This window comes from Liolophura sinensis, chromosome 1 (genome assembly GCF_032854445.1).
Source record: "Liolophura sinensis isolate JHLJ2023 chromosome 1, CUHK_Ljap_v2, whole genome shotgun sequence".
NCBI lineage: Eukaryota > Metazoa > Mollusca > Polyplacophora > Chitonida > Chitonidae > Liolophura > Liolophura sinensis.
In genome coordinates, this window is record NC_088295.1 from 3,698,129 (window position 1) to 3,725,530 (window position 27,402).

At 43.0% G+C, this 27,402-nt stretch overlaps 1 protein-coding gene across 1 annotated transcript; it reads left to right on the forward strand.

The window, feature by feature from the left end:
• Positions 1-133: 133 nt before the first annotated feature.
• On the forward strand, positions 134-27,087 carry LOC135461783 (polycystin-1-like protein 2). The gene is made up of 24 exons (XM_064739013.1): positions 134-143; positions 395-979; positions 1,363-2,547; positions 2,987-3,784; positions 3,867-4,309; positions 4,448-4,492; positions 4,967-5,098; positions 6,164-6,257; positions 6,662-6,841; positions 8,081-8,175; positions 8,882-9,029; positions 9,342-9,689; positions 10,994-11,112; positions 11,455-11,685; positions 12,506-12,676; positions 13,319-13,479; positions 13,900-14,597; positions 15,355-15,494; positions 15,657-15,789; positions 17,057-17,310; positions 19,863-20,037; positions 20,731-21,167; positions 21,667-21,925; positions 22,231-27,087. Exons 1-24 carry the CDS (start codon positions 134-136, stop codon positions 22,746-22,748), a joined length of 7,359 nt encoding a protein of 2,452 aa, XP_064595083.1. The 3' UTR covers positions 22,749-27,087.
• The last annotated feature ends 315 nt before the right edge of the window (positions 27,088-27,402 follow it).

Consider the following 27,402-nt stretch of genomic DNA (forward strand, 5'->3'; position numbering starts at 1 on the left):
AAGCTGTTTCAAATACTATCCTCATTAACAAACTCCATGCCACGTTACACTAACGTGACTCACAAATTGTTTGTTTAGTCAAGCATCAATACATTCTAACATCGTTATCAAGCATGTGGTATGCCTGATAACGATGTTAGAATGTACATCGAAACGTCAGTAAAAATAAATCACAAGTTGTCATTCATAAAGAAACTTTGTGATTCTTATAGAAGATAAAGGACGTGAACCACAAATTGTCGCCTCACCAAAAGAACAAAGTAGCATTGTTCCTGACCACCACTATACTATTCTTATTAGAGAGTTAGTTAGGTTAGCCTTTGATTGGGCATTATTAAATTGGAACTTCACAAGTTTATGTCCATTTATGTCTATCCCAATCGTGTTGTTTCAGTTAAAAGCTGCGAGGTAGACTTTGAGTACATCCACAACGGCTCGGCCACCCGGGCTGAGGTGTGCCCGACAGCCGATGGAGTGGATTTCGGATCCTACAGATTCCAGTGCTTAGGTGATCTCAGCAGTTGTGTAAGCGGAATGACCATTAAGTTTTGGTTCAAGCCCTTTCCTACTCCGTTTGACGGTAATGAAATTCTCCTAATGTCCAATGGCGGCCATCTTGCCTACTCCGAAGGATTTTATGTCAGCCGGAAATGGAATGACCAGTACAGTGTGGGCGTGTGTAAAGCTGACCGCGCATGGAAAGTGGACTTCCGGCTGCTGTCGGAGGCCTGGGTGCACATGATGATTACGTGGGAGGAAGCACAGGGACTGACTGTATACATTGACGGCTTCCTCCAAGGGTCCGATCCCAGTGGTGGAAGCCGGTACTACACCGGGGCCTCTTACGACGTGAACAGCCATTTCGTGCTTGGTGGATGGACACCGGATGTGGATGCAAGCTACGGACTGACGTACGAAATCAACACAGTCACCATCACAAATACAGTACAAACAGAGTCAGATGTGCAAATTGAAATTGGTAAGTAATCGCTTATTATTTAAAGCCAAATAATATCGTAGGAAAGGATATTAAAAAAGTGAAATAATGCCGTAAAAAAGAAATTCTAAATGTGGACGTTTACAACGCCATAAGAAATGTGACTTCAAAATGTTTTATGAGTGTTGACCTAGTTACGTACACTGTACGGAAAAAATCTTACAAATATATAGCGGCATTTATACTGTGAAGGTTGAATACTATACATGTTTTTCGAGTGAGAAGTGGAGATGATAATCCACGAGACGCGAAGGAACTCGTGACGTTTCATCTTTAAATAAAAAATATTACAATAATATAATATTACAATAATATAATTGACGAATCTGTGAAGCATTTTCTTTTATCGTCTGTTTCATTTCAAGGCGAGGATGAGAAGTTGTACATAGGCTGTGAAGAAACAACGGTCATTGATGCGAGCAACAGTGTTACCCTGACTGAAGCCGCAACAGCCGTGAACCAGTGCAGAGTTCACTGTAAAGGGGGTGGCTTCAGTGTTGCCCGTCTTGACACCAGTCTACGGTGTAACTGTTCAGGTGTGTCTGCCAGGGAAACGGTCAATACACTCGTCGAATGTATAAGTCCAGGTCAGTCCAAGTTGTATTACGTCACGCATGTGACCAATGACGTCGACGTGAGTGTTGATGTGTCAGTGACGGGAACGACGGGCAACTCGGACATAAATGTCCTGGAATCTGTGCTCATTACGATAACCACACCGGCACCGGGCAGTGTAGATGACATCAGGGTGGACCTTGGCGACGGAACCATAGTGCAGGGTGTTCGGAGCGAGCTCTCTCATTGGTGGTCCTCAGAAGGTGCGTATGACGTCATTGTCACCGCGGTGTTCGGACAAGTGCAGAAGGTGGTTACGACGACGGTTCAAGTCACGCAGCTAGTTGAAACTGTCCCACCCGAGTTTGTCGCAGTGTTCGCTAGCCACGAAAACGAAACGCAGAAAGTGGCATTTGAAGTGCTGGTAATTGACAAGGAATCCACGAGCTGCCTTGTCAGTATTGGGGAGGGAGATGCCTTTCCACTCAGTTTTACCAAACACATTCAGCTAGAATTGCTAGAGCATACCTATTCCGATACCTACGGGAATTATGACGTAACGATGGATTGTAGCAACATAGCCGGTAGCAGGGAGTTTTCTACCCACGTGACCACCCAGACCTTCCAAATACAGTCAAGTCTTTTCAAACGCGGTGACAATCTGGTCCTTCCGGTCAGAGGAAATGGGGAGTTTTTGAACAGTCTTGTTGTCTCTATTAATAGTCAACCGGCCAGCTTTACCGCTCAGAATAACCAGATTAGCGTCGGACCAGAGAATTTTCCCGATCCCAAAGGTTATCATATAAGTATCTCCACGACCTTGGGTATTCCTCTTGCCATTCTGACCCTCGAGGTTCAGGCAATGTTATCTCAACCATCCATCACTACAGATGAGAAGAATGTATTGCCTGGCACAGTCCAGGACTTTGAGGTCCTTTTGCCGACCGGAGACCACTTTCATGCCTGTGTCAGCTTTGGCCCAAACGGTTTCAATTGTTGGTACTTCCCCAAATTGTCATCTGCCTTCCCTATCCATTTAAGTAGTACATATGCAAATACAGGTGTATACGTCAATACAGTGCAAACAGCAAATGGTGTAAGCTTTGAAATGGACAAAGTAAACTCCATTGTCGACGTGAGAATACAATCAATAAGGGTAAGTGCTAGTTCATCTCTTAACCTTGAAGATGGTATACACATAACTGTTACCTTAAACAAATACAAGGTACCACCAAAGTTTGTTAGATTTGATATTGACTATGGAGATGGGACTACTGAAACTATCGACTATATTAACCCGTATGAAGACAGTTTGGTTTTTAATCATAACCATAAGTACAGCACATGGGGACGCCTACAAAATTACTGTACGAGCTTCAAATGCCCATGGCTACGTATCAAGATACGATAAAGAAAACCATGGTGAATTCATAGCCTATTGTGAACTGTATTCGGACGATGAACGAGTTGCTGTGGGGAGTGACTTCACTGTTAAGTTTGTTGTTAAGAGAGGCACTGGCATCGACTACGTCGTTGATTTGGGAGACGGAACAGTTATAGAGTTCCCAGGAACTGTGTTCATACCGTCTAGCGCAGAAAACAGAACAATTTCCACAAGCTCGGGCAGTGATACGTTAGTTCCTGTTGTACCAGTATCAGAACTTGCTTCAACTGATACTGTGCGGTATCGAACCTCTGACGATAACACCAGGGTGGAGCTGCTAGGCGGAAACGACATCATTGTCCGGCATAGGTACGCCACTAAAGGGTATTACACGGTGAGAGCCAATGCTACAAACGCTTTCAACGGTTTCCAGGCCGTCTTGTGTCCACAGGTTGTTGTAAAACGCCCTTCCTTGGATTCTCCTCCAATATGTCAGCTTCCCGTTGTAAGTTTCCCCAGTATTACGATAAGCCCTATGCCTGTCATGCGATCCAAAGACGTGCTGATAGAGGTAGATCCAGGTTTAGATTGTCAGGTGAACATGTCTGCTACATTCAGCATGAAGGCGTTTAGATTTATCACACAAAGTGGCGTTACTGCACCGAGACAATATGATCGCATTTGCTATCTCCAGGAACCGACCAGCACCCTGGTTATTCCTGGCCTAACACTGCTGTATGGATTGTATAATATGTCCGTCACAGTTGCTCCGGAAGGACTAGATCTGGTATACTCCAGCGCCTCGTTCTTGTTGGAAGTCGTGAGAACCCCTCCTGTCTCCTCTTTGGGTATGCCATCAAAAATAGCCTACATCTCCGGGGATATCGTCTTGGATGTGTCCGGATTCCAAGGACCCCGATATCTCCCCAGAATATAACGTGTACAAGTATTTGAAGTTCAAACTGTTCTGCTGCTTGCTCGACCAACAAGACAACATAAGGAATAAAACTCAGGCAGACTTGGTGAGTGAATCCACGCTTATCAAAGAGGGGAAGATTTATGAAAACAGCTCAAGAAACGAAATAGCCTTATACGACAGCTGTGGCTGCTTCTCAGAGACAATAGATCCCATCTTCGGTCATTCTTCTGTCAGTTTTCCATCCAGTCAGTTCTCACCAAACTCTGTAGAATTTATTTTCAAACTGTTCGTCTGCAAATCCGATGTGTGCTCCAACACTGTCCAGGAGGTATACGTACGATCCAGCAACGACAGCATGGAATACGACAAGTTAGGTGATCTCCTGACCTCTGGGGATACCGATGGCGCTCTGCAGCTCATTGGACTTCTTAGCAGCGACCTCAACAGTCTAAACGTGAGATATTTACCCTTTCTTAATGCTATATTCTATTACTATAGAGAGTTTAAAGTTTACTTAATCAAATAATTCAACCGATTTCACATATTTTTTCTTTAACATTGTTATGTTTGACATTATCCTCTTTTTTTCTAGGGTGAAGTTGATGACAACGAGGCATTGGTGAAAGAAGCCACTGCGGTAAGCAAACATCTCTCAATAGTTTATTTGCGTACAAGTATTAACAAGTTTGGGACAACTGACAACAATCTGTAATATATTCTAACATTATTCTGTTGGAATTTTAATTAGGTTGGCATGGATTCATACACACAAGTGATCTCTTGTCAATTTTTTACCAGGATGAATTAGAGTAAAATAAACGTCTACGTCCACAGTCCTATTATTAATTGAATAACTTCCATAAAGGCTTCTTGCACAAGTTGAGGTAGAAGTTAGATATTTTGGGTGTAAGCCAACATATTGCTAGCGTACCCCGCCAAAAATTGCTGTACAAGATATCAGAAAGGTAGCTGTAACGAGTAAGGAAAGCATTTGATGTGAAATTTAGCGAACAACACACAGACAAACTATGCCCCTCCGTCAATATAAAACAAATATTAACAGAATAATCTTGCCCATATTCTTATGAGATTTTTATAACATTCTAAACAGAAACGAACATTTCTGATCACCGCCTTGTCAACTGTGTCGGCTAACCTGACAAACATTGATCAAGTTGAAAACACTGCCAACGCCTTGGAAAGTGTGACCAGGGCAAGGAGCCAGGTGACGCACAACAGCAGGGTAAGAGATATTTCAGTTTGCAACATCTGAGTCAAAACCTTATCATTCAGTCTAACTATATTTTGATCAACTCCAGACAGTAGGCCTGCAGTCTTCACGATTGCTTTGAAGTCAGAAAAATTAAATGTCTGCTGTTCACATCTTGGTATATATAGATGACACATTTCCAGCACAGATTAAAAGTGAAAGATCTCTGTGGCCTTCGTTTTGGGACTCGGAAGACTTACACGGGTTTAAGATTAAAGGTAACTTACAGATCACAAAATTATATGTTCAATAGAATTATATAGACGCACACATGCTGCTTTTATCTTTTGTTTCATTTGTTCTGGTTTTCGTATGCTCCTAAAATTTGTCTCTACAGTATAAAACACCATTTCCAATGAAATGCTGCCAATCAAAATATCTTAAAGCGGCATAAAATGTCATATAAAACTTTTCAGGTTTTTATTTTAACCAATAAAGATTAGTGAAACTTCATCTTGGCACATTTTCAACATAACGATAATACTGAGAGCCGGTAAATTCGATCTGACGTCACGATTACTCCCGCTTTTTAACGGTTTATGTATTTTCTGTGTTCATTTGAGAGAAGTTTGAATGCAAAACATGGTGGACATTGGTTTGACTTCTCTATTCGTAACGTTTCCTACGGCTGGGTTATATTAGAAAAGGGTTTGTCAGTAGAGTTTTTTTCAGTGATTTTCTTAGAACCGGATTTTTATGTGGATCCGGAGTAAGTTAAATGGGTTTAAAAGGCTATACCTATCTGAATCGTTGTAAAGGATCTCAAAATCATGTCCAGGTACCAAGTTAAATGTTTCACTTGCTCCTTGCAAACACTACGGCACAGCCTTGGCGGCTCAATCTGATTGCAACACGTTGGGTTGGACAAAAATTCTATGGTGGTAACCTCAATTCGCCACTAGCTTTTTTCAATTCAGACATTTTTTACCATTCTGCTTATGATTGGAATATTTTTAACGCGGCCTTGTCCCCCACTTTAGCGAGAGTAGAAGAAATATTCGATATGTTCAAATTAGAGGCATTCCTTTTGATTTTCAGAAATCTGCATCATCAACAATGAATAACGTAGCCAGAGCAGTTGGAGCGTCAGGAAAAAATCAAACTCTAGATAAAGTGTCTACGGTTGGTCAAGGTATAGAGCGTAATATTGTGTGTTCATTGCATCAGTAACTTAGTATTTAATATATACAATTGTATTACGATATCTTTGGATCCATATAGAACATTACTGGGCGATTTCTACAGCCGATAAACCTGTAGATAAGGGGAGTCCTCTGAAAAGATTTAACCCCATGCAGTCACATCAAATGAATCTAAACTTGATTTATTGATTTATTTATTTATTTATTTGATTGGTATTTTACGCTGTACTCAAGAATATTTCACTTATACGACGGCGGCCAGCATTATGGTGGGAGCAAACCGGGCAGAGCCCGGTGGAAACCCACGGACCATCCGCAGGTTGCTGGCAGGACCTTTCCACGTATCTAAACTTGAGAATACCACCAGTAATGTATTAATGTTCCCTGCTTGAAGGTATCCTGGGCTCACTCAGTAACCTTTTGCCGGATCATCAAGACGAGGATAAGTTTTCAGAACTGAAAAGACGACGGCGACGACGACGTAGCCTTGACGATCTGGGCCCGGACGCTACCGAGGAGGAGATCAAATGTGACATCATCCGTGACTTCATCGGTTACGACAACCCCGCGGGCTGTGACAAATCCTACATGGCCCTCCTTGACTACTTTTACCCGGACAATATGGACGCTTTCTTGGAGAGGCAGCCGGAGAATGACCCGGATGACATCCAAGACTTCGTCATTCCAGAACTGAGTGAAAAGAAGTCAGTTGAAGACAAAAAAAAACTAGACGCCGTAAGTCATCATCGATTTGCATGCTAATCTTTTCACGCGTTAAGTAAACCGTAGACATATTCTAGACAAAGCGAACTCGTACACTGTTTGCCCCACACTCCTTACAAGGCATGCACCACTCTCTTCGCTCGATTTACATCACTGCCAGCACTAGACAAGCTTGACTTTTGGGGCCTGAACGACACATTTAAGCTTGTTTACGCTTATCCTTACCACTGGTGTCCTCGCGCAGAACTATATAATCAGCATTCATCAATTAAATGGTTTCAGGTGTTGGTTAGAGTCATACTGTGCATACTTTAGGTAAAGGGAATGCGTGCGTATTGTGTAATTTTTGTTAGAAACAAAGGTCAGTGTTCGGAGACTTCCTTTGTATCCCATTTCTAAGCAACTGAATGTGTCCTTTAAGCATGTCTTTACCTTCTGCTGATTAGTTATTATTCATGCATTGCTGGAAAGATAAGGCCATGAGACTAAGTTTGAGACTAAGTTTGTAATTTACTTCGTTCAGGACCGCGAGGTGGCACATGCGGGAATGGCGGCCGTGGATAACGTGGCGAGCCTGTTCCTGGAGAAAATTGATGAGAACAGCACGGTGAGCCTGTCATCCAGCAAAATATGGGTGAATGTACAGAAAATCAAGGCCAATGGTACAGGTATATATATATCATGACATTGACAAAGAGCATCAGTGGTTTAAAACCTTTAAGGTGTTGACTAACCAACTTTTAATGAAGTTGGAATGTGAATACTTTGAAGAGTGTTAAAACATTAACACTTTACAAAAGTTGTAAGACATTTCTCATAAGCGCCGTCGCTCCTCCTGATGTTTACAGTGTTATATGTAAAACTTCAGTTTTTCAATGAGAAAACCAGCCCAGATATTAGACAAACATATCGATTTTAAGCCACGGCCAATCCAGTGATAGCGAGAGAATTCACGATGGATTCGCCTTATCTTGATATTCCACCATATAGTCCGCAAATGTACCATAAAAAGGGCATTGATTAATGCTTTTCTATAATACAATATATACTTTCAACTTTGAAAACATACAATGTTTTTTCGTAATTTCAGGTAACGACACGATTCAGTCTGGTTCCGGGGCCTATAACATACCGATGTCCGTCCTAGCTACTAATGCTGGCTCAAACGCCTCTGTTGGCACTAAGGTAAAGCATTCCGCTGTTCATGATGTCTGCTGGTGTTGACACAAACGACACTGTCGGCACCACGATCAGACATTCGATCTCCTGTCAGTCCTGCCTACGAATGGAGGCTTAAACGCCTCTGTCGGCACTAAGGTCAAGCGTTCCGATGTCCGTCCTAGATTCGAATGCTGCCTCAAACGCCACAGTCGGCACTAAGGTATATAAAGCAACCTGCTGTCCGTCTGTAAGTAATGCTGGCTATAAAGCCGGTGTCGGCACTAGGATAAAGGATTCCGATGTCCATTCTGGATACGAATGCTGACTCTTTAGGCGCTAAGGTCAGGCATTCCGCGGCCTTCCTGGCTACTAATGCTGGGTCAAACTGGCTCAACTTCGGTTCATGACGATGTATAAATGTAGCATTTGCTTCATGGTACTTTCCCAGGATCTGGATACTGCCTGGAGACCTATCTTACACAGTGAGCCAGTATGGGTCGGAGTAAGAAGCAGTAAATCACAGCACATACCCATAATTGTATACTTGTTTGTGTCGCTGTGAGTTCAAGTCCAGTACATGGGCAGGGCTTCCAGCAACCTGGGGATGGTCATGGGTTTCCCCCAGGCTCTGCCCGGCTTCCTCCCACCGCCGTCACATAAGTGAAATATTTTTGACTACGGCGTGAAACACCAATCAAATAAATAAATAAATACTTGCTTGTATTTGCAGATTGTGAACAGCGCTGTGAACCAGTTTACCTTCGGCAAGGGCGCTGGTGACATCACGGGCGGCGTGACGTCATTGACCTTGACAGATGAGACGGGCATGGACTTGGTGGTACGGGATACAGACGAGCCGTTCGAAATTTGGCTTCCAGGTAACAGTCTACTTAATACTCTTACTTTCCAGGACAGCTAGTTAAATACTTGCCTACACTGTAACAGCTTACTGAACACAAGTATTGCTCAAACATTCTAATTAAATTCTTATCTTACAAATATTGCTCACAGTGCCAGGGTTACGGTACTTTGGTATCTTATTATAATGGTTTAATATATACACTGAACTTCGAATAACATATTCGGGTACATGTAAGTACGAAATGAGTTCCGAAGGACGTCAATTCGTATGGTGAATGGAAATTAGAAAGAAATACATTTTAAGGTTAAAACTTGTTGATATTTTCCAGCGGATCCGAACTCGGTGGCCCAGCTGTCGTACCACACAATCACGCTCAGTCAGGAGGACTCAGACATTAATTATCATGCCGTGACTCTCCCGGCCAATCATACGTCACTGCACGTGGAGCTTAGAATCACAGACCCATTCGACCAGTATGACGTCTTCATCTCGTACATGGACTTCCCTAACGAAACACACCATGACTATTCTGATGTCATCCCGCGTGATGCTGTCAGCGTCATTTCCGGCCTGGTCAAACCTTGCCAAGATGAGGATCTCCTCCTTCATACAATTTATCCTCCGAGACACGTGACTAGATTAAATGGAACCTATCGTGTTGGCATTAGGCTGAAAGGTAGGCAACATGAGTCTATCAAATTCATAGAGAAAAATCTGTGTTACTTCTGCCAAAGGAAATAATGTTTTGCCAGTGTTTGTTTCTTTCCTTTCCCCGGGTTCTGCCCAATTTCCTACCACCTTAATGTTGGCCACCGTCGTGTTAGTGAAATATTCTTTACGGCGTGAAACATCAATCAAATAAATAAATAAATATTTGTCTGTCTGCGTGTCAATAAGTTACGGGAAAAGTTAGTTATTACAGAAACCGGATGAGGACATCTCACCCCGCAAATCGCGCTCGAATGGGTACAGTTTTCTTGCCGCGGGCTGCGACATGGGGGGACGAGGACTGTATCGCTCGCGTGCGATTTGCTCCGTTCTCGTACGCGAACGGTAACACCCTCGTTCCCTCGCGGCCCGCGGGCCGAGGACGGTAACATTCGCGCGCAATTGGCACCGTCCTCGTGCCGCGGGCCACCACCCGGCCAGATCTAGATTGGGGTGAAACTTTGTGCACAGATAGACCTTGGGCTGAGGTCATCACACTTGGGATGAGATCGAACGGGCATCTGCACCCAGATATTCACTAAATCCTTCTTTACTGCTGAAGAATTGACATAAATGCAGAGTGATGTCCCTTTGTCTACACTGATGGCGGGTGCTGGCCACAGACCCCCATTAGTTTTCCATAAGCGACGATGTTAACGTTCAGCGCTGTAACTCAGTCCCAAACATTCCGTGGCCAATAAGCTTTGGTGCATACCTGGCCCAGCCTGTAAGAAAGAAGCCATAAAAATCTTGATATAGGTTGACCGTCAAAATCCGGACCTTTCTATGCCGGCAGCTGAGAGGGTTGCCTAGCAACGCCAAGGGGACGTCACTCGCAGCCTCATCACCACCTGTCTCCTTGTGTCCTCTCGCCCAGAATTTCAAACTTTCATCAAGGACTTTACACCCTAAAATACACAGAATTACATCAGTCCCTACCGAAAAACGGAAGTTGCAATGGAGGTCTGTGTCCTGCTTGTGCATTTTACTGGTACGGGTGTTTGCTGTCTCGGAGCGCAATCTACATGGTCTGTTTCTTAGCTGTTTAACGTCATTCTCACGGATAATTCACTTATATTTATCTGCAATCATTTTTATAGATGGAGAAAACCGAAAGTACATGCCTCGAGTAACGGACATCCTTTGTTAAGTAAACTTAACAAATTTTCCTTAACAATGGACGCACAGACCATTTGTTAACGTTTCCGGAACTTAAACTATTAGCGGTTAAGATAGCAAATCATGCCATGAAGACAATGTTTTATTATACAGAGGCGAAGATTGAGGTGGGCACAGGTGAGACGAATCGTACTTATGGACTCCGTATATTCGTCAGCGGCTGTAGATTTTGGAATGAGAGCACAGAGGCGTGGGAAACCACTGGTTGTGAGGCAAGTAGTCTTACTATCGGAGGAGTAAAGGTGTTTGCAGTAAATAAGTTATGCTATTAGACAGCGCTATACTTTTGCATGTGACCAGTTTTAATTGCATTTACGATTTTGTTCTCTGTGAATAAATGCTAATAAGTGTTTCGGGGTTGGAACTTTCTATTACGCATGTTGGCTTTTCCCCGGGTTGGCGAGATAAACACGGATTTGGCGTGAAGGTTCTATAGAGATCAAACTATATGTATCTGATGCAGCCGTAATGAACAGTACATGTACTTTGCTCACCCAAATAACTTATTTGTCGGCTGTAGCTATATGTTTTCTCCTTGTATACTGTTTCTGTAGGTTGGTCAATGTACCAATTACAACGCAACCCAATGCTTGTGTAACCATCTGACGTCTTTTGGTGGAAACTTTGTCGTGCCTCCGAACACCATCGACTTCAACACTGTGTGGAGTAAATTCGCCAATCTTCACGAAAACGCGGCAGTGTTCGCCACAGTGATTAGTATCCTCATCCTCTACATCCTCCTGCTGATCTGGGCACGTTACATGGACAAGAAGGATGTCCAAAAGGTAACCAGACGAGCCATACACTTTTGTTGTCCTTTAGTAAGGTACCGCTATCGATTTAGAGAAATATGTAATGATAACGTATGTCTTTTAAAGGAGAAGAAAACTTAAATATCAAACAAATACCATTGAAAGGAGTATGCATTTTCTCGCAGGTGCATGCCATAAAAAAATTCTAATATGTACCTCAAGTTGATAAAGCATAAATAGTCAGCGCCAAAATCAGCTGTGGGTGACTCCATTTTGACTAAGACCTAGTCCTGAAGGCTTCTGTGTTAGGAGGAGATCTGCCGTCGGAAACCGCCGAAGTGCAGTTCGTACATTTCTTCTCTTCTTCCCAGAAGGTAGCGAACAGTACAGTTCGTTTTCCGCTTGACGATCGGGAAACCGGAATGTTGGATGTAGGTTCCGAGTTTACATGAACAAGCCGTCAGTTTTAGGCAACACACCCCTAGCATAAATTACAGGGTGTTAAAGATCGATGCTATGGACTCAGCGATTTATGCCAGCTTTGCCGTTTTCAGGCTTTAAGTGTATGGCGAGGAAAAATGGCAAAATTATGCAGCAGGCACCACCGGATAGCAAAAATGTGCTCTTTTCAGTCTATAGTGTCATAATTTTAAGATTTCTTCTCCTTTAATACAAACGGTACGGAATTAAATTGCTTTAGGTATGATACCATGAAATAATATGTGCGATTTTATAGGTCTATATACATATGGAGTTTTTTTAATGAAGAAACCTTACAAACTGGGTTGTGTTCGTCATCCCGAAAAGTCAGTGGTAAAACCCATTGTGGTACTAACCTTTCTTTGTGTGCCAGTGGGGGGCTATTCCCCTGGAGGACAACCTTCCCAGTGACACCTACCACTATCAGCTATCCGTATGCACGGGCATGAAGAAGGGGTCGGGGACGGATTCGCGGGTCAGCTTCATCCTCTCAGGGGACGACAATGACACCGGGGTCAGGTGTCTCTTTGACGGGAAGAGAAAGGTAACACTAGATGTAGATTACACCTCAAATAAAGTGTTATTCGCTAAGCTGGCCCGAAGAAGCCATGCAGTATCTGTGTACATGTCACCTTGCCCACACTGTAGCGTCACGGTTCACGCAAGATCAACGATGACGTAATTTCCGAAATAAATCCGACCGTTGACGGAACATATGCATAATATAGAGGGGTAATTAACAAGTATAAAAAATACTTCCAAATGAAATTTTTTAACAAAAATTCCGGGGCATAATTTTCTTCATTTGGCATAAAGACATAGTCTTTGTTTTAGAGTTCCTTTTCATGTATCCTTTAAAGTGATGTTCACTATGGTTAAACGATATCTGAAGGTAGTTTGTGAATTGCTTCCCCCAACAATGTCTATATAATAGTTGTTTAGAAACGGTTTCATGCAGATTAAAAGCCTTTTGTTTTGATCAGAGTAGAATTTACGCCTACTTTTAGCAAATCGAGAACACTAGAGTACACCACTCAAGGATAATTTAAGAAAGAAGCGAGTTTGTCAAGTAAAGTTTGTTATCTTGATACAGTCTAGTATGATGTGACGTCGCCCTTGATCGTCACGTGTAGTGACCACAGTGAAACACGTGTTGTGTGATGGCAGTTTGTTGGTTTTGTTCAAGCATCTTGGAAGGGGCACAATACTGAACTACGTACTGAGCGTGGAGTCGGGTCTAGGGCCGCTTACCTTCCTCCGTATCTGGCATGACAACTCCGGCAAAGGCAAGCAGAAAAGTTGGTACCTGAACCAACTGGAGGTGATCGATTTACAGACGGGAGAGAGGTATTTGTTCCTGTCATATGACAAATAGCGGATAGATGATCGATGTACTGGGAGAATTAAAATCAGTCATTGGTGAATAAGTCATTGATGTAGGCCTATCCATGAAGTATTCCTGAAATTTCTTTCACTGATATCCCCTGTTGTCCGTGAACAAGTCCTTCGAAACCCTTTTGCTCAAGTCGCCGCTATTTCCACTAATAGCATGTCTTTATATATCTGACCCTACCATTAATGTTTACGTATAGAATAGCATGTCTTTATGTATCTGAACGGACCTCCCATTAATGTTTACGTATAGGACTTGCAAGCTCAAATTCCTTGACAAAGAAACACCCAAAGAATTCAGATAAGTACTCAGACGGTACGAATGAACTGCGTTACAAGGGGCGCTTTTTTGAACCGTTTCTTGTTCGTGTTTAGGTTCTTCTTCCTATGTGACCGTTGGCTTGCTGTGGAAGAGGATGACGGCCAGGTAGAGAGGATCTTGCCCGTGGCCGGCATTAACGATCTGGTCGCATTCAAACACCTTTTCTCCTCTAACGTGCGTAAAAAGTTGTCTAACGAGCACCTTTGGTTCTCCGTCTTCTCCCGTCCCACGCGGAGTAAATTCACACGCTGTCAGAGGATATCCTGTTGCCTCTCCCTGCTCTTCCTGACGATGATCACTAACGCCATGTGGTTCAAGACAGAGGAGACAGCCGGCCCGGTCACAGCGCTGAAGATCGGCCCCTTCTCCTTCACCCTTCATCAGGTGTTCATCAGCTTCGCCTCCACCATGATTGTATTTCCGGTCAGCTTTCTCCTCATTACGATATTCCGAAAATCCAGGTCCAAGAAGAACACGGTAGTGCAGAAGAACCAGAGAACCTCCAAGAAATCACAGAAGTACCGCTGGAAAACTGTAAACAGTCCGCCAAACACATGGGGCGATGTGGAGAAGTCAAAAAAGGACAAGTTTAAAGAGAGCATGCGCAATATTATCAGTTTCCACAACCGTAGGTACGAGACAGAGGAAGTCGCTGCTGCCATAGAAGAAGAAGAGATGAAAAAGACCGGGCGCAAGAAGAAAAAGAAGCCCTTCACCTTACCCCACTGGTGCATTTTCATCGCATGGTTCTGTAAGTTAACTTTTATTTGTTGTATCAGCATAGACGCTACTTGCTGCTTGGAAATGTTCGTGTTGATCAGATGTATTGGACTGAATTCGTACCTTTGATCTATAGACAGGCCTGTGGGAGAAGATCTTGTCTACTATAGTTGTCATCGTGTTGAATTAGATCGCGACGTTGGTCATTTAAGAGTTGCAATCAAATGTCATCGTGTTCAATTAGATCGACACGTTGGGCATAAGAAGATTTGCAATCAAATGTCGTGTTGAATAAGATCGGCACGTTGGGCATATAAGAGTTGCAATCAAATGTCATCGTGTTGAATTAGATCGACACGTTGGGCATAAGAAGATTTGCAATCAAATGCCATCGTGTTGAATTAGATCGACACGTTGGGCATATAAGAGTTGCAATCAAATGTCATCGTGTTGAATTAGGTCGACACGTTGGGCATAAGAAGATTTGCAATCAAATGCCATCGTGTTGAATTAGATCGCCACGTTTGGCATATAAAGAGTTGCTATCAAAGCGCAACTACATGGGATACATTTTTTGATTATCGAAAACTTAAGCCTACTAGCAAGGTACGAGATTTGAATACTGATTTCATTCATTCGTCTAGAATAGTTCTTGCGTGGTTTGTGTTATACGTCGTTTAGGGAACTGGCCTCGAGATTGTTAAACCTTAACGCCCATATTGGTTGACGGTTGGAGTATGAATGTCTTTTTCGACACATAGATTCTATATTGTTTTATCTACTTATAGTGGTGTTTCTGAGCGTGACCACCTCAGCCTTCTTCACTATTCTGTACAGCATGGAATGGGGTGCAGACAAAGCCAATGACTGGCTCGTCACTTTCGTAATGTCGTTCTTCCAGTCTGTGGTCGTCGTCCAGCCCGTTAAGGTAAGGAAGCTGTCAATATATAAAGTAAGAATAAATCTCAGTTATCGAACTAGAGGAATACCTAACAACGGGATAATCCATGGAACAAGTGTTCGAAATCGCGAGTGTGAAATGGTCTTATGTTTTGTGTCAATAATTTGCCATTACACTTTTGAATATCAGGTGTTTCTCATGGTGGCGTTTGTTGCCTGTATTCTGAAAAAGCCGGAAATCAACGAGGAAGAAGGTCTAGAGGATGAAATCAACCCAGCACATGACGAGGAGGTGCTGGCAAAGACACCGGAGAACATCACAGGTAATTTGCTCATTCCCACCATCCATACACATAATGCTGGCAAGGAATTTATAGTGCCACAGGTAATATGGTCCTTCACACCTTTCATACACATGGTGCTGGCTAATACACTGGGGAGCATCACAGGTAATATGGTCGACACCCATACTGCAGGACAGGAGATCAGAGAATGCCACAGGTAAAATGGTCGTTTACCTTTTTGTTCGCACCTGGCTACCCCCTTCCCTTGGCGACGCCCCATTTTCATTCACATACTCCAATTGAATACTGCTAGAGGACTAGGGAGGTCACAAGGGAGAGTCGGTCACTAGGGTGGGCGGTATTATGTGATGGCGACCGTCTGTCCGTTTGTCCCGTCCGCCAGTCAGTCAGTAGCATAATGTCCGTGTGCAGATTTAATTTTTGAAAAATTCATAGATACGGGTGTGAAGATGTGTTCATTTTCGCGTAATGTCACCTACATGTACTGTACAAACAAAGTATGACTTCAACTCTACTTGCTTTGTATATGCTGTTTTAATATTTGGTTGGTTCTCATATGTGTGGTTACCATGCCAACCTGATATAAAAAGGTATAACTGTGTTCGGGCTATAGCTATATCTATTGATTATGGAGTTTATTTTTTTTGTGACTGTATGACGCTACTCACATTTGTTCACTTCCGTGGATTGTAGATTTCTTTATATCCGCTGTATGAATAGGTATGACTTCCTGTCTGGACTAAAACTGCAATTGTTTTGTATATATATGCATGGATTGACCCAATATTGATTTTTGGTGGATTAAGCAGGTCACGACGGGTCATGTCACAGATTTGTTCATTTCCGCAGTTCCGACGCTAACAAGAGGGCCACCCCCGCACTTCCGGCACCTCACAGTAGGAGCAGAACTATAGTTCACAAGCATGTACAGTTGAAGAACAATTCATTCCAAACTCATCGTTTTCCGTATTGTTTTAAGTTTACCATTTAATACATGATTTTCCCCACCAAATACGATGAAGCATGTTCCTCGTGGTTGTGAGTTCATTAACATTCTGCTGTTATTGTTCTATACGTTTCACCTCAACTCAACACGTATGTCTACTCTCGGCGCCTTGGCAGCAATAAGCGGTCAGTGGAACTCGTACGGTCGTCTTTGAAGTTGCTTTACCTGAAGTTCTTTGTAGTTGTCTTGCCTTCTGCAAATATGGCATTCACATTGAGTCTATGACTGATATGTGTACAAAGCTCATCAGTACCTGGTTTTCTGTTCTTCGCCGACCAGCAATCATGCTTCAGAGGAAAATGGCGGCGCAGGAACTTCAGCCACCGGACTTCCAAGCCCTGGAGGCGGCACGAGAACTGAGATTGAAGGAGATGAAGATGGAGGTAATCATCAAAGAGATCATCATCTACGCCTTCTTCGTGCTCGTCCTCTTCTTCATCTCGTACCAGACCCGTGACAGCCAGTCCTACATGTACGCCTCACATCTGCAGAACACCTTCCTCACCTCCAGCAATGGCATGGCCTTTGACAAGGTACCTGTTCTCTTCTGGTATTTCCAATGTGTTTGTGGCGTTATGTAAGGTTTACCTGGAAACCGTCTGAATCTAAAACACTGAATCTGACAAACCTGCAAACTTTGTCAATTGACTTGTAAGCATATTTGTTATACTCTTAATCTCAGAAAGAACTAAGCCGGTATAGATGTTGACTAAAGTCGTCATCATATCACTGTTCAGTCGTGGTATCAGCCGATCTCCTACGAAGTGATGGGACAGTGGAACGAAGCGAAGACGGTACGAAATAATGACATGAATGAATGCTTGGAGTCTGTCGTCGTACTTAACAATTATGCGGTCATATGACGACGAGGAGACATAAGGTGTGTGTACATATACTGTGTCTTCTTGTGGCAGAGCGAGTCCATGCCTTCAAAATGCTGCCACCACTGAAGTATCATGCCGAGACACAAGACATAAAACATCACATTATATTGACACCGGACAACCCAGTCCTGCTTCCTTGCTCTAAACCCTCAGTGCTGAGCGCCAACAAGCACAGGTGTATTGCAGATCAGTTGTTATTTCAGAATTGAAATATCAAGTGTACGTACCTTACATCCACGAGTCTTACAGATACAACGATTCATTTAATATTGGAATACCAAGTGTTGGAAAAGATGGCATAATTGACAATAAAAGATTTCAAGTGTACTTTATATAGCCCTACACCTGTAATTCAATATTGACGTATCAAGGGGTCATTATATAATTCAGCACTGACGTATCAATTGTACGCTATATAGGCCTACGCGTAGCTGTTATCCAGCACTGACGTATCAGTTGTAAGGTATATAGGCCTGCACGTAGCTGTTATTCAGCACTACGTATCGAGTGCACGTTATATATGCCTGTACGTAGCTGTTATTCAGCCCTGATGTATCAATTGTACGCTATATAGGCCTGCACGTAGCTGTTATTTAGCACTGACGTATCAAAGTGTACGCGATATAGGCCTGTAGGTAGCTGTTATTCAGCACTGACGTATCGACTGTACGCTATACAGACATATACGTCGCTGTTATTTAGCACTGACGTATCAACTGTACACTATATATGCCTGCGCGTAGCTGTTATTCAGCACTGACTTATCAATTGTACGCTATATAGGCCTGCACGTAACTGTTATTCAGCACTGACGTATCAATTGTACGCTATATAGGCCTGAACATAGCTGTTATTCAGCACTGACGTATCAATTGTACGTTATATAGGCCTGCACATAGCTGTTATTCAGCACTGGCGTATCAAATGTACGCTATATATGCGTGCACGTGGCTGTTATTCCGCACTGGCGTATCAATGGTACGCTATATAAGCCTGCACGTATCTGCTATTTAGCACTGACGTATCAAAGTGTACGCTATATAGGCCTGTACGTAGGTGTTGTTCAGCACTGACGTATTTATTGTACGCTATATAGGCCTGCACTTGGCTGTTATTCAGCACTGATGTATCAATTGTACGTTCTAAAGGCCTACACGTAGCTGTTATTCAGCACTGCGGTATCAATTGTAGGCTGTATAGGCCTGTACCTAGCTGTTATTCAGCACTGCGGTATCAATTGTACGCTATATAGGCCTGCACGTAGCTGTTATTTAGCACTGACGTATCAAAGTGTACGCGATATAGGCCTGTAGGTAGCTGTTATTCAGCACTGACGTATCGACTGTACGCTATACAGACATATACGTCGCTGTTATTTAGCACTGACGTATCAATTGTACGCTATATAGGCCTGTACGTAGCTGTTATTCAGCACTGCGGTATCAATTGTACGCTATATAGGCCTGCAGGTAGCTGTTATTCAACAATGACGTATCAAAAGTACGCTATAAAGGCCTACACGTAGCTGTTATTCAGCACTGCGGTATCAATTGTAGGCTGTATAGGCCTGTAGGTAGCTATTATTAAGCACTGACGTATAAATTGTACGCTATATATGCCTGTGTACGTTATATAGGTAGCTGTTATTCAACAATGACGTATCAATTGTAAGCTATATAGGCCTGCACATAGCTGTTATTTAGCACTGGCGTATCAAAGTGTACGCTATATATGCCTGCACGTGGCTGTTATTTAGCACTGACGTATGAGTTGTACGCTACATAGGCCTGCATATAGCTGTTATTCAACACGGACGTATCAATAGGCCTGCGCGTAGCTGTTATTCAGCATTGACGTATCAATTTTACGCTATATAGGTCTGTACGTAGTTGTTATTCAGCACTGCGGTATCAATTGTACGCTATATAGGCCTGCACGTAGCTGTTGTTCAGCATTGATGTTAATGTCAATTGTACGCTATATAGGACTACACAGAGCTGCTATTCAGCAATGAGGTATCAAGTGTACGTTATATAGGTCTACATCTGCAATTCAGCATTGACATATTAAGCGTGAGTTATCTAGGCCTACACCCTACACCTGTAATTTAGCATTGACATATTAAGTGTAGGTAATGTAGGTCTACACCTGTATTTTGGCATTGACGTATCAAGTCTTCGATATATACATTTGTGTTACAGATTTCCACACCGGCAGAATATTGGGTGTGGGTGGAGACAGTTATGCTGCCCCAGCTGTACGCCCAGGAATGGCTGAACGGGACTACGCTCAAATGGTGGGACAAGCGCTGTATCAGCGATCTGGAATCCCGCAGAGTGGGTATTGGTAGGCTGCGTCAACTGCGCATCAAGAACGGTAAGATATAACATGCCCTGCGAAATTGGAATCAGCGCACATTATATCCCGAAAGCCCTGTTTTGAGCCTTACCTCGCAGTGATTAGTTTAATGTGTCAAACTGCCAAGTCTTAACTAATCTTTATTATGATTCTCTACGTGTTTAGGAGTGTATGTATACGAACAGCCGTAAAACGACAATAAGGAATAAGGCTCGTTCATAAAGAATGTAATGAAAAAGCCTAACCTGGTAATGACCCAGGAGCCTCTCACCAATCCGGTCGCTGTGAGTTCAAGTCCAGCTCATGCTGGCTTCCTCTCCGGCTGTACGTGGGAAGGTCTTGCAGCAACCAGCGGATGGTCGTGGGTTTCCATCGGGCTCTGCCCAGTTTCCACCCACCATAATGCTGGCCGCCGTCGTATAAGTGACATATTCTTTCATACGGCGTAAAACAACAATCAAATAAATAAATAAATAAATAATCTTACTGATTCTTATTGAGGGGAAATCGGGAAGAGCCCCGGGGAAACCCACGGCCATCCGCATGATGCTGGAAGACCGTCCCACGTACGAATTTATTAAAGAAATCAACGATGCGCTTTTCTTAACACTTAAAATCATGCTGACAGCCTGTTTCATCAATTAACCGCTGTATGTAGGCCTGTACCCAGTCAATAAAACGTGAGCTAATCAGTAATCCAACCGTTTTCAGATTCATGTGACGTAGCACAGGCCATGGGCCCTCTGTTCAGTCAATGCCGTAGTGGCTACGACTGGACTGGAGACGACACAAAGACGTATCTTCCCAGGTGGCAGAAAATTCCGGAAGACAACGATACAGAAGTTAGGAGTACCATGAAGAAAACGCCATGGGATTACCAAAACTCCTTTGAGCTGAAGAACGCGCCGTACTATGGAACCATAGCGGCCTACAAAGGCGGTGGCTACGTGGCAAACTTCGCCAGAACGAAGTCACGGACGGTGGACACGATACAAGAGCTGAAGACGGAGTCCTGGCTCGATGTTGGGAGCAGGGCAGTCTTTCTAGAGTTCACCCTCTACAACCCTAACGTTAACCTCTTCTCCTCCGTCATCATGTTGACAGAGTTCATGGAGACAGGTAGTGCCAGCAAGAAAATAGAGATCAAGGTACCGCTATACTTTATTTTCATCCACTGACATTTTGTATGACGCCTGTTGTTCTGAAAACTGCAAAACCTGACCTCAGTTTTAAGTATATATATAGATGTATATTTAGGTTTTAACGTCGCACAAAATTTTCAGTCATATGACGACCTTGAGTCACGAGATATGTGTGTAACATGTAGGTGGTGTCTTCTTGTGGCAGGGCCTGTCCATAGCGCCAAAGCGATGACGCCACCTAAGTATCATGCCGAAGAGACCAGACATTATACCCCCACCCAGTCACATTATACTGACACAGGGCCAACCAGCCGTTTTTTCGTGTGCCAAGCGAGGGTGTAACAAGTTTTAAAGTCTTTGGTATGAGCCGATCCGGGTTTGATACCGGATTTCCCGACTTCGCGGCGGATGCTCGAAGCATTGGGCCACCAAAGCGGTCAAGTTTCAAGTAACCAGAAATGTACCTTTCTATTTTGGAACTGACCATGTTCTTTTATTTTCAAAGGTATTTCGGTTGTTTAATTATGTTGGGGCTTTTGGAACTGTCGTCCTACTGTTCGAGGTTATCTACGCCTGCTTCACGCTCTACTTCCTAATCCACGCCGTGAAGAAGCTAAAGAAGGAGAAGCTGAAGTACTTCAAATGTTTCTGGAACAAGCTGGAGTTTGTCCTGTTGGCTTTCAGTGTGGCCTGCATTGTGATGTATGCCTTCAAACACGTCCTAACTTCCCTGGCTATAGATGAACTCCACGAGGCGGGCTCAAGTGAGACATATCTTCATACTCATCAAAATATCACTATTGTTCTATGGCATATCTAATACTTGTAGCTTCGGTTAGTTAGTTACATGTTCAATGCATTGATTTTAAAGTTTCACAAGTGAGAAAATGTTTTTGACAATTTTGTTAGTACTTGAGGAGAATTCTTTGACGACCAGCCTCGCTGTTGTAAACTGGCAAAGATTCACTGCCACAAGGGTAACATTCCTAGAGGCTTCAACAATATCGCCTTAAATTGTGGTTTCTCTCAACTGTTCAATTTGTTAAACTAAAATACTTTTGTTTTTCAGATGACTTTGTGAATTTCCAGTCGCTGGCATTGTACGACGAGTTGTTCGGCTACATGGTAGGCTGCGTCGTATTTGTGGCCACAGTGCAGTTCCTCAAGATGCTTCAGTTCAACCGGCGGATGAACATGCTGGGGGACACCATCCGGATTGCCACCAAGGATCTGAAGAATTTCAGCGTCATGTTCTTGATCTACTTCTTGGCCTTCTGTCAGTTGGCTTACCTCCTGTTTGGCAGTACCATGGCTACCTACGACAACTTTGTCACATCAGTCGAATCCATGTTTGCTTTCTGTCTCGGCTCTTTTGATTTCGAGGCTATGCAAGCCTCTCAAAGAATTTTGGGTCCCATTTTCTTCTTTGTCTTTGTTGGCATCGTTTACATCGGCCTGATGAGTATATTCGTGACCATCATATACGATTCGTTCGCCAGCGTCAAAGCGGACGTCACTCTGCAGACCAACGAGCATGAAATTGTGGACTTCATGTGGAAACGTCTGAAGGGTCTGATAAAGGGATAGCCCCAACCATCTGTTCACTGTGATGACGATTGTACATGAGACGTGCGATGACATGATGACACTACGCATCAAGTCTGTAGGGCTGATGACATGATGACACTATCCATCAAGTCTGCAGGGCTGATGACATGATGACACTATGCATCAAGTCTGCACGGCTGATGACATGATGACACTATGCATCAAGTCTGCACGGCTGAGGACAGATTTGAGTCACCATGATGGACTCGTGCTGACAGAAGGACGCCAAGCATAGTCTCACCATATAATCCAGCTACTACCATATTGTGTCTTATCTATAAATACTGTCTAACAACTCACATATTTGTTTCGACAGCAGTTATGTATGGCGAGTTGAACGTGGCTCTTGGTCTTTGTTGAAGTCAAATGGAGCCAATAACGTCAACAGCATGTGGACAAGACCTGGCAAATTGAAGTCAGATGAAGCCATACGTAGGCTCACGTAATATCTAGCTCCAAGTTATCTTTACAGCATGTACATAAGGATCACAGTTTTGGTTCGAAATTTAGTCACATTCGCACATTGAGAACAAACTAGAAGGGCAGTTTCCAGTTCAAATGCCCGATTATATATTGTTAAATAATGAGACATTTCTGATATTTAAGTTATATTCATGACCTTTGACATCACATCTGATTCTCCTAGTGTGCGAGGGAACTACAGACAATAGTTGAAATGAGTTACAAGAAATATGGTACTTCGTCCATGTATAACTGTAAAATTATAACCCTATACATACCAATATATGGTGTGAACAATAGACAACACAGCGTAGGGTCGGGTTACATTACGTGGGAAATGCTCAACACTGGCTTAACACAGGCTATCGCATCTTTAAATTCCAAATCAAAATTTGTTTGAACAAAAAAGTGATAAACTGAAACAGGTTACACTATCTTAATCGCTAGCTTCACTTAGTGATAGTTACATACTATGACACGAATAACACGGTGCACTATACAAGACGCGCTATCCATATGTGATGGTAACATGTCACCATGTATCACAAAGTATAGGCTGTCGACGTACAAAGGTAAATGATATACAAACCATAACTAATTGTAAATTAGCCAAAGGCTGTCGAACCAAACGGAATGTTGTTGGCCTCTAATATGAAGAGCATCATCGATAAATGATCTTGTAACGGTTAACAGTTCGACATTTATATACATGTATTATATAGGTTTAATTCCTACACAGAAGTGACTTTTGTTAATTGTTAGCGGTGGGTACACCTACCACACTGCGACTGTTTCTGGGTACGAAAACTCACTCTGGTTGAATAAATCAAGCACTATTGCATGCCCCAGATTTGACTCCTGTCTGTTAATCTACTACACTCAAAATGACTTCTTCTCCAAAGTCTTAACATAAGTTTCTACCTTCTCCCTCAAAAGTACCTCACAAGTACCTATGTGATCATGCCATTTGACCTCACTTTCAGTGCTTTTATTTTGTTACATCAAAAAGTGTTCACTGTCTCTCTTTGTATCAATCAGTTTTAATTTCGTACTTTCTTGGTTCTTTGGTGGCACTTGTTGTTTTCAGAATTGGCCTTGCGATTATTGACCTGGAACGTCTATTTTGGTTGAGACTGGTCAACGAATACCTGTTTTGAAGCCTACGTACATTACGATGATGACTGATGTCAACACTTACATATTGATAGGATCCGAAAACACTGGATACGATGCCCCATTCAGTCACAATACACTGAACACCGGGAGGATGCAGTAGCAATGGAAGTTTAGTAGATAAAGACGTTTGTCTTTCAGTCGGTATGCCCCACTCAGTCACAATACACTGAACACCTGGAGAATGCAGTAGCAATGGAAGTTCAGTAGATAAAGACATTTGTCTTTCAGCCGGTATGCCCAATTCAGTCACAATACACTGAACACCGGGAGGATGCAGTAGCAATGGAAGTTTAGTAGATAAAGACGTTTGTCTTTCAGTCGGTATGCCCCACTCAGTCACAATACACTGAACACCGGAAGGATGCAGTAGCAATGGAAGTTTAGTAGATAAAGACGTTTGTCTTTCAGTCGGTATGCCCCACTTAGTCACAATACACTGAACACCGGGAGGGTGCAGTAGCAATGGAAGTTTAGTAGATAAAGACGTTTGTCTTTCAGTCGGTAGGACTCACGAGCCGCGGGTTCATGGCCGACTGGTGAATTGGTAGATTCCCCTGCTTTCACGGTTGTGAGCCACTGGTGGTAAGAGACGCTCGAAAGGCCGTTTGCGCAGGTCTAACTTTTGCTAAAGAATATGACGAATGAGAATGCGCCGTAAATGTTTTTCTGCGACATATGGGCAAGTTCGTCAGTAACTTGCCTAAGGTTTACGTCGCGGAGTCTACAGTTTCCTCCATTTATAAGCAAGACAGACAAGGTACAAGCAAAAAATTCCTGACTATGGCTTTAAACAAATAATACGTAAATAAATGCAGTAATATTCGACATTGTAAGCTCATTCTGGAACTGGTTTGACCAAGACTACGGGACAAAATATGCACTCCAATTGCACTGTAGTTTTTGCGTGAAAAACGGGGTCGAAACAGCCGTGGGGTGAGAGTTTATATGGCCCGATATCACACCGCATGTAGGTTAAAATTTTAAATTAAATTCGAATTTATTTACGTTACTAGCGTTGAATTTTTAATTAAATGAAATAGGTCAATTTTATTAATGTATGGAGGAGATAAATGGAGCACTGGAGTAATGCATCGCCCTATACGCCGGAAACCTGACAAATCTTGTCCATGTGACCGGGAGATTATCAGCACTGAATTAGACCTGAATTCAACCATGATTTTTTCTGCCCAATAGCAATCAAGACAGTGAATGACGAATGCTATCGAATGAATGAATGAATGATTGGGGTTTAATGTCATACTTCAGGGGCGTAGCGTGGATCTTCATTAGGGGGGTGCGGATTTTACAAGAGCGGAACTACTATCACAGTCTTTTAGGCTAGGGTCCAGGGGCCGCCTAGGCCCCGGAAGCTCCGGGATATTAGATTGCCGGAGAGAGAATCTGAGTGATTTCGAAGTGTTTCGAACGCAGATTTGGCCAATGTGTACACATTCATTTTCACATTAAAAAAAAACAACAAACAAAAACAACTCAAGTTCAGCTTAGGTGGGGTTGAAAACAGGCTGTCCCTGAATATATAGTATTTACTGTCATGGGTTCCGGAGTTACAAACAGGACAAGTAAAACTGCGGCATCTGTCTTGTCCACCAGACGGAAATGGTTACTGCTACCTGCGCGGTACGATTCAAGAGTGAGTGAGTGGGTGCTTGGGGTTTAAAGTCGTACTCAACAATTTTTCAGTCATATGACGACGAAGGAATCCTTTATGCTGAACGCCAAGCGAGGAGGTTACAACTTCCTCTTTTAAGGTCCTAGGTGTGACTCGACCCAGGAATGATCCTGGATCTACCACTCCCGAAGAGCGATTCAGGAGAGGTAATTGTGTAAAACACGCCGTCTTCCACCGGGAACAATATGGAATGGTTCACATAACAGGTCTAAATAGGTCTATATAGTATTTAGTAAATTGATACGAAACTGAAATATTGGTCTATATAGGCTACAGCACATATTTGTGGATTGAATGTTAATATTAATATTAAATATACTAATATTAAAATATGAAATATTTTTTTTCGTCGACTTGAGCAAAACATTTTTTCATCGCGTTACATTATAATGACACCGAGCCAACCAGTCCTGTTTCCTCGCTCTAACCTCTCAGTGCTGAACGCCAAGCGAGCAAAGTACCATTTTTAAAGTTTTGATCCAGGTTTGATTCCAGGTCTCCCGACTTCGAGGCAGACACTCGCTAACCATTACGCCACTGCAGTGGTCAAACGCTATGGAAGATTGGTAGTGAACATATTACTGCTAAAGAATAAAGAACAATGGGTAGATTTGACAATTTGATGCTTCATAACATTTTTCAGCGAACAATGTCAAAACTGTTTGAATCGAGCTCTCGGTGTTTCGGCTGTGGTTTACTCCGGTTTCCTCCACCCAAAAACCAGACATGTTCATGAAAAGAATTCTTGAGCACTACGCTGAGCTACACAAATGACTCAGTTCCAGTACATGGACACCAGAAAAGACACCGCATCCAGACACAGTATACTTACACCACATAGGACATCCAACCAGTTCCAGTTCACTGAAACCTGAGTGGACACCCCACCCAGACACAGCATATGGAAACCACAGAAGACACTTCATCCAGACACAGTATATTGACACCACATAGGACATCCAACCAGTTCCAGTTCACTGAAACCTGAGTGAACACCCCACCCAGACACAGCATATGGAAACCATAGAAGACACTCCATCCAGAAACAGTATATTGACACCACATAGGACATCCAACCAGTTCCAGTTCACTGAAACCTGAGTGGACACCCCACCCAGACACAGCATATGGAAACCACAGAAGACACTCCATCCAGACACAGTATACTTACACCACATAGGACATCCAACCAGTTCCAGTTCACTGAAACCTGAGTGGACACCCCACCCAGACACAGCATATGGAAACCACAGAAGACACTCCATCCAGACACAGTATACTTACACCACATAGGACATCCAACCA

What these genes read in the sequence shown, in the direction of transcription:
- LOC135461783 (XM_064739013.1), top strand. An exon ending in TGGCCCAAACGGTTTCAATT is followed by an intron (nt 2,548 to 2,986) that starts GTTGGTACTTCC and finishes GTGAATTCATAG; the next exon opens with CCTATTGTGAACTGTATTCG. An exon ending in TGTTGGCATTAGGCTGAAAG is followed by an intron (nt 9,690 to 10,993) that starts GTAGGCAACATG and finishes TTTATTATACAG; the next exon opens with AGGCGAAGATTGAGGTGGGC.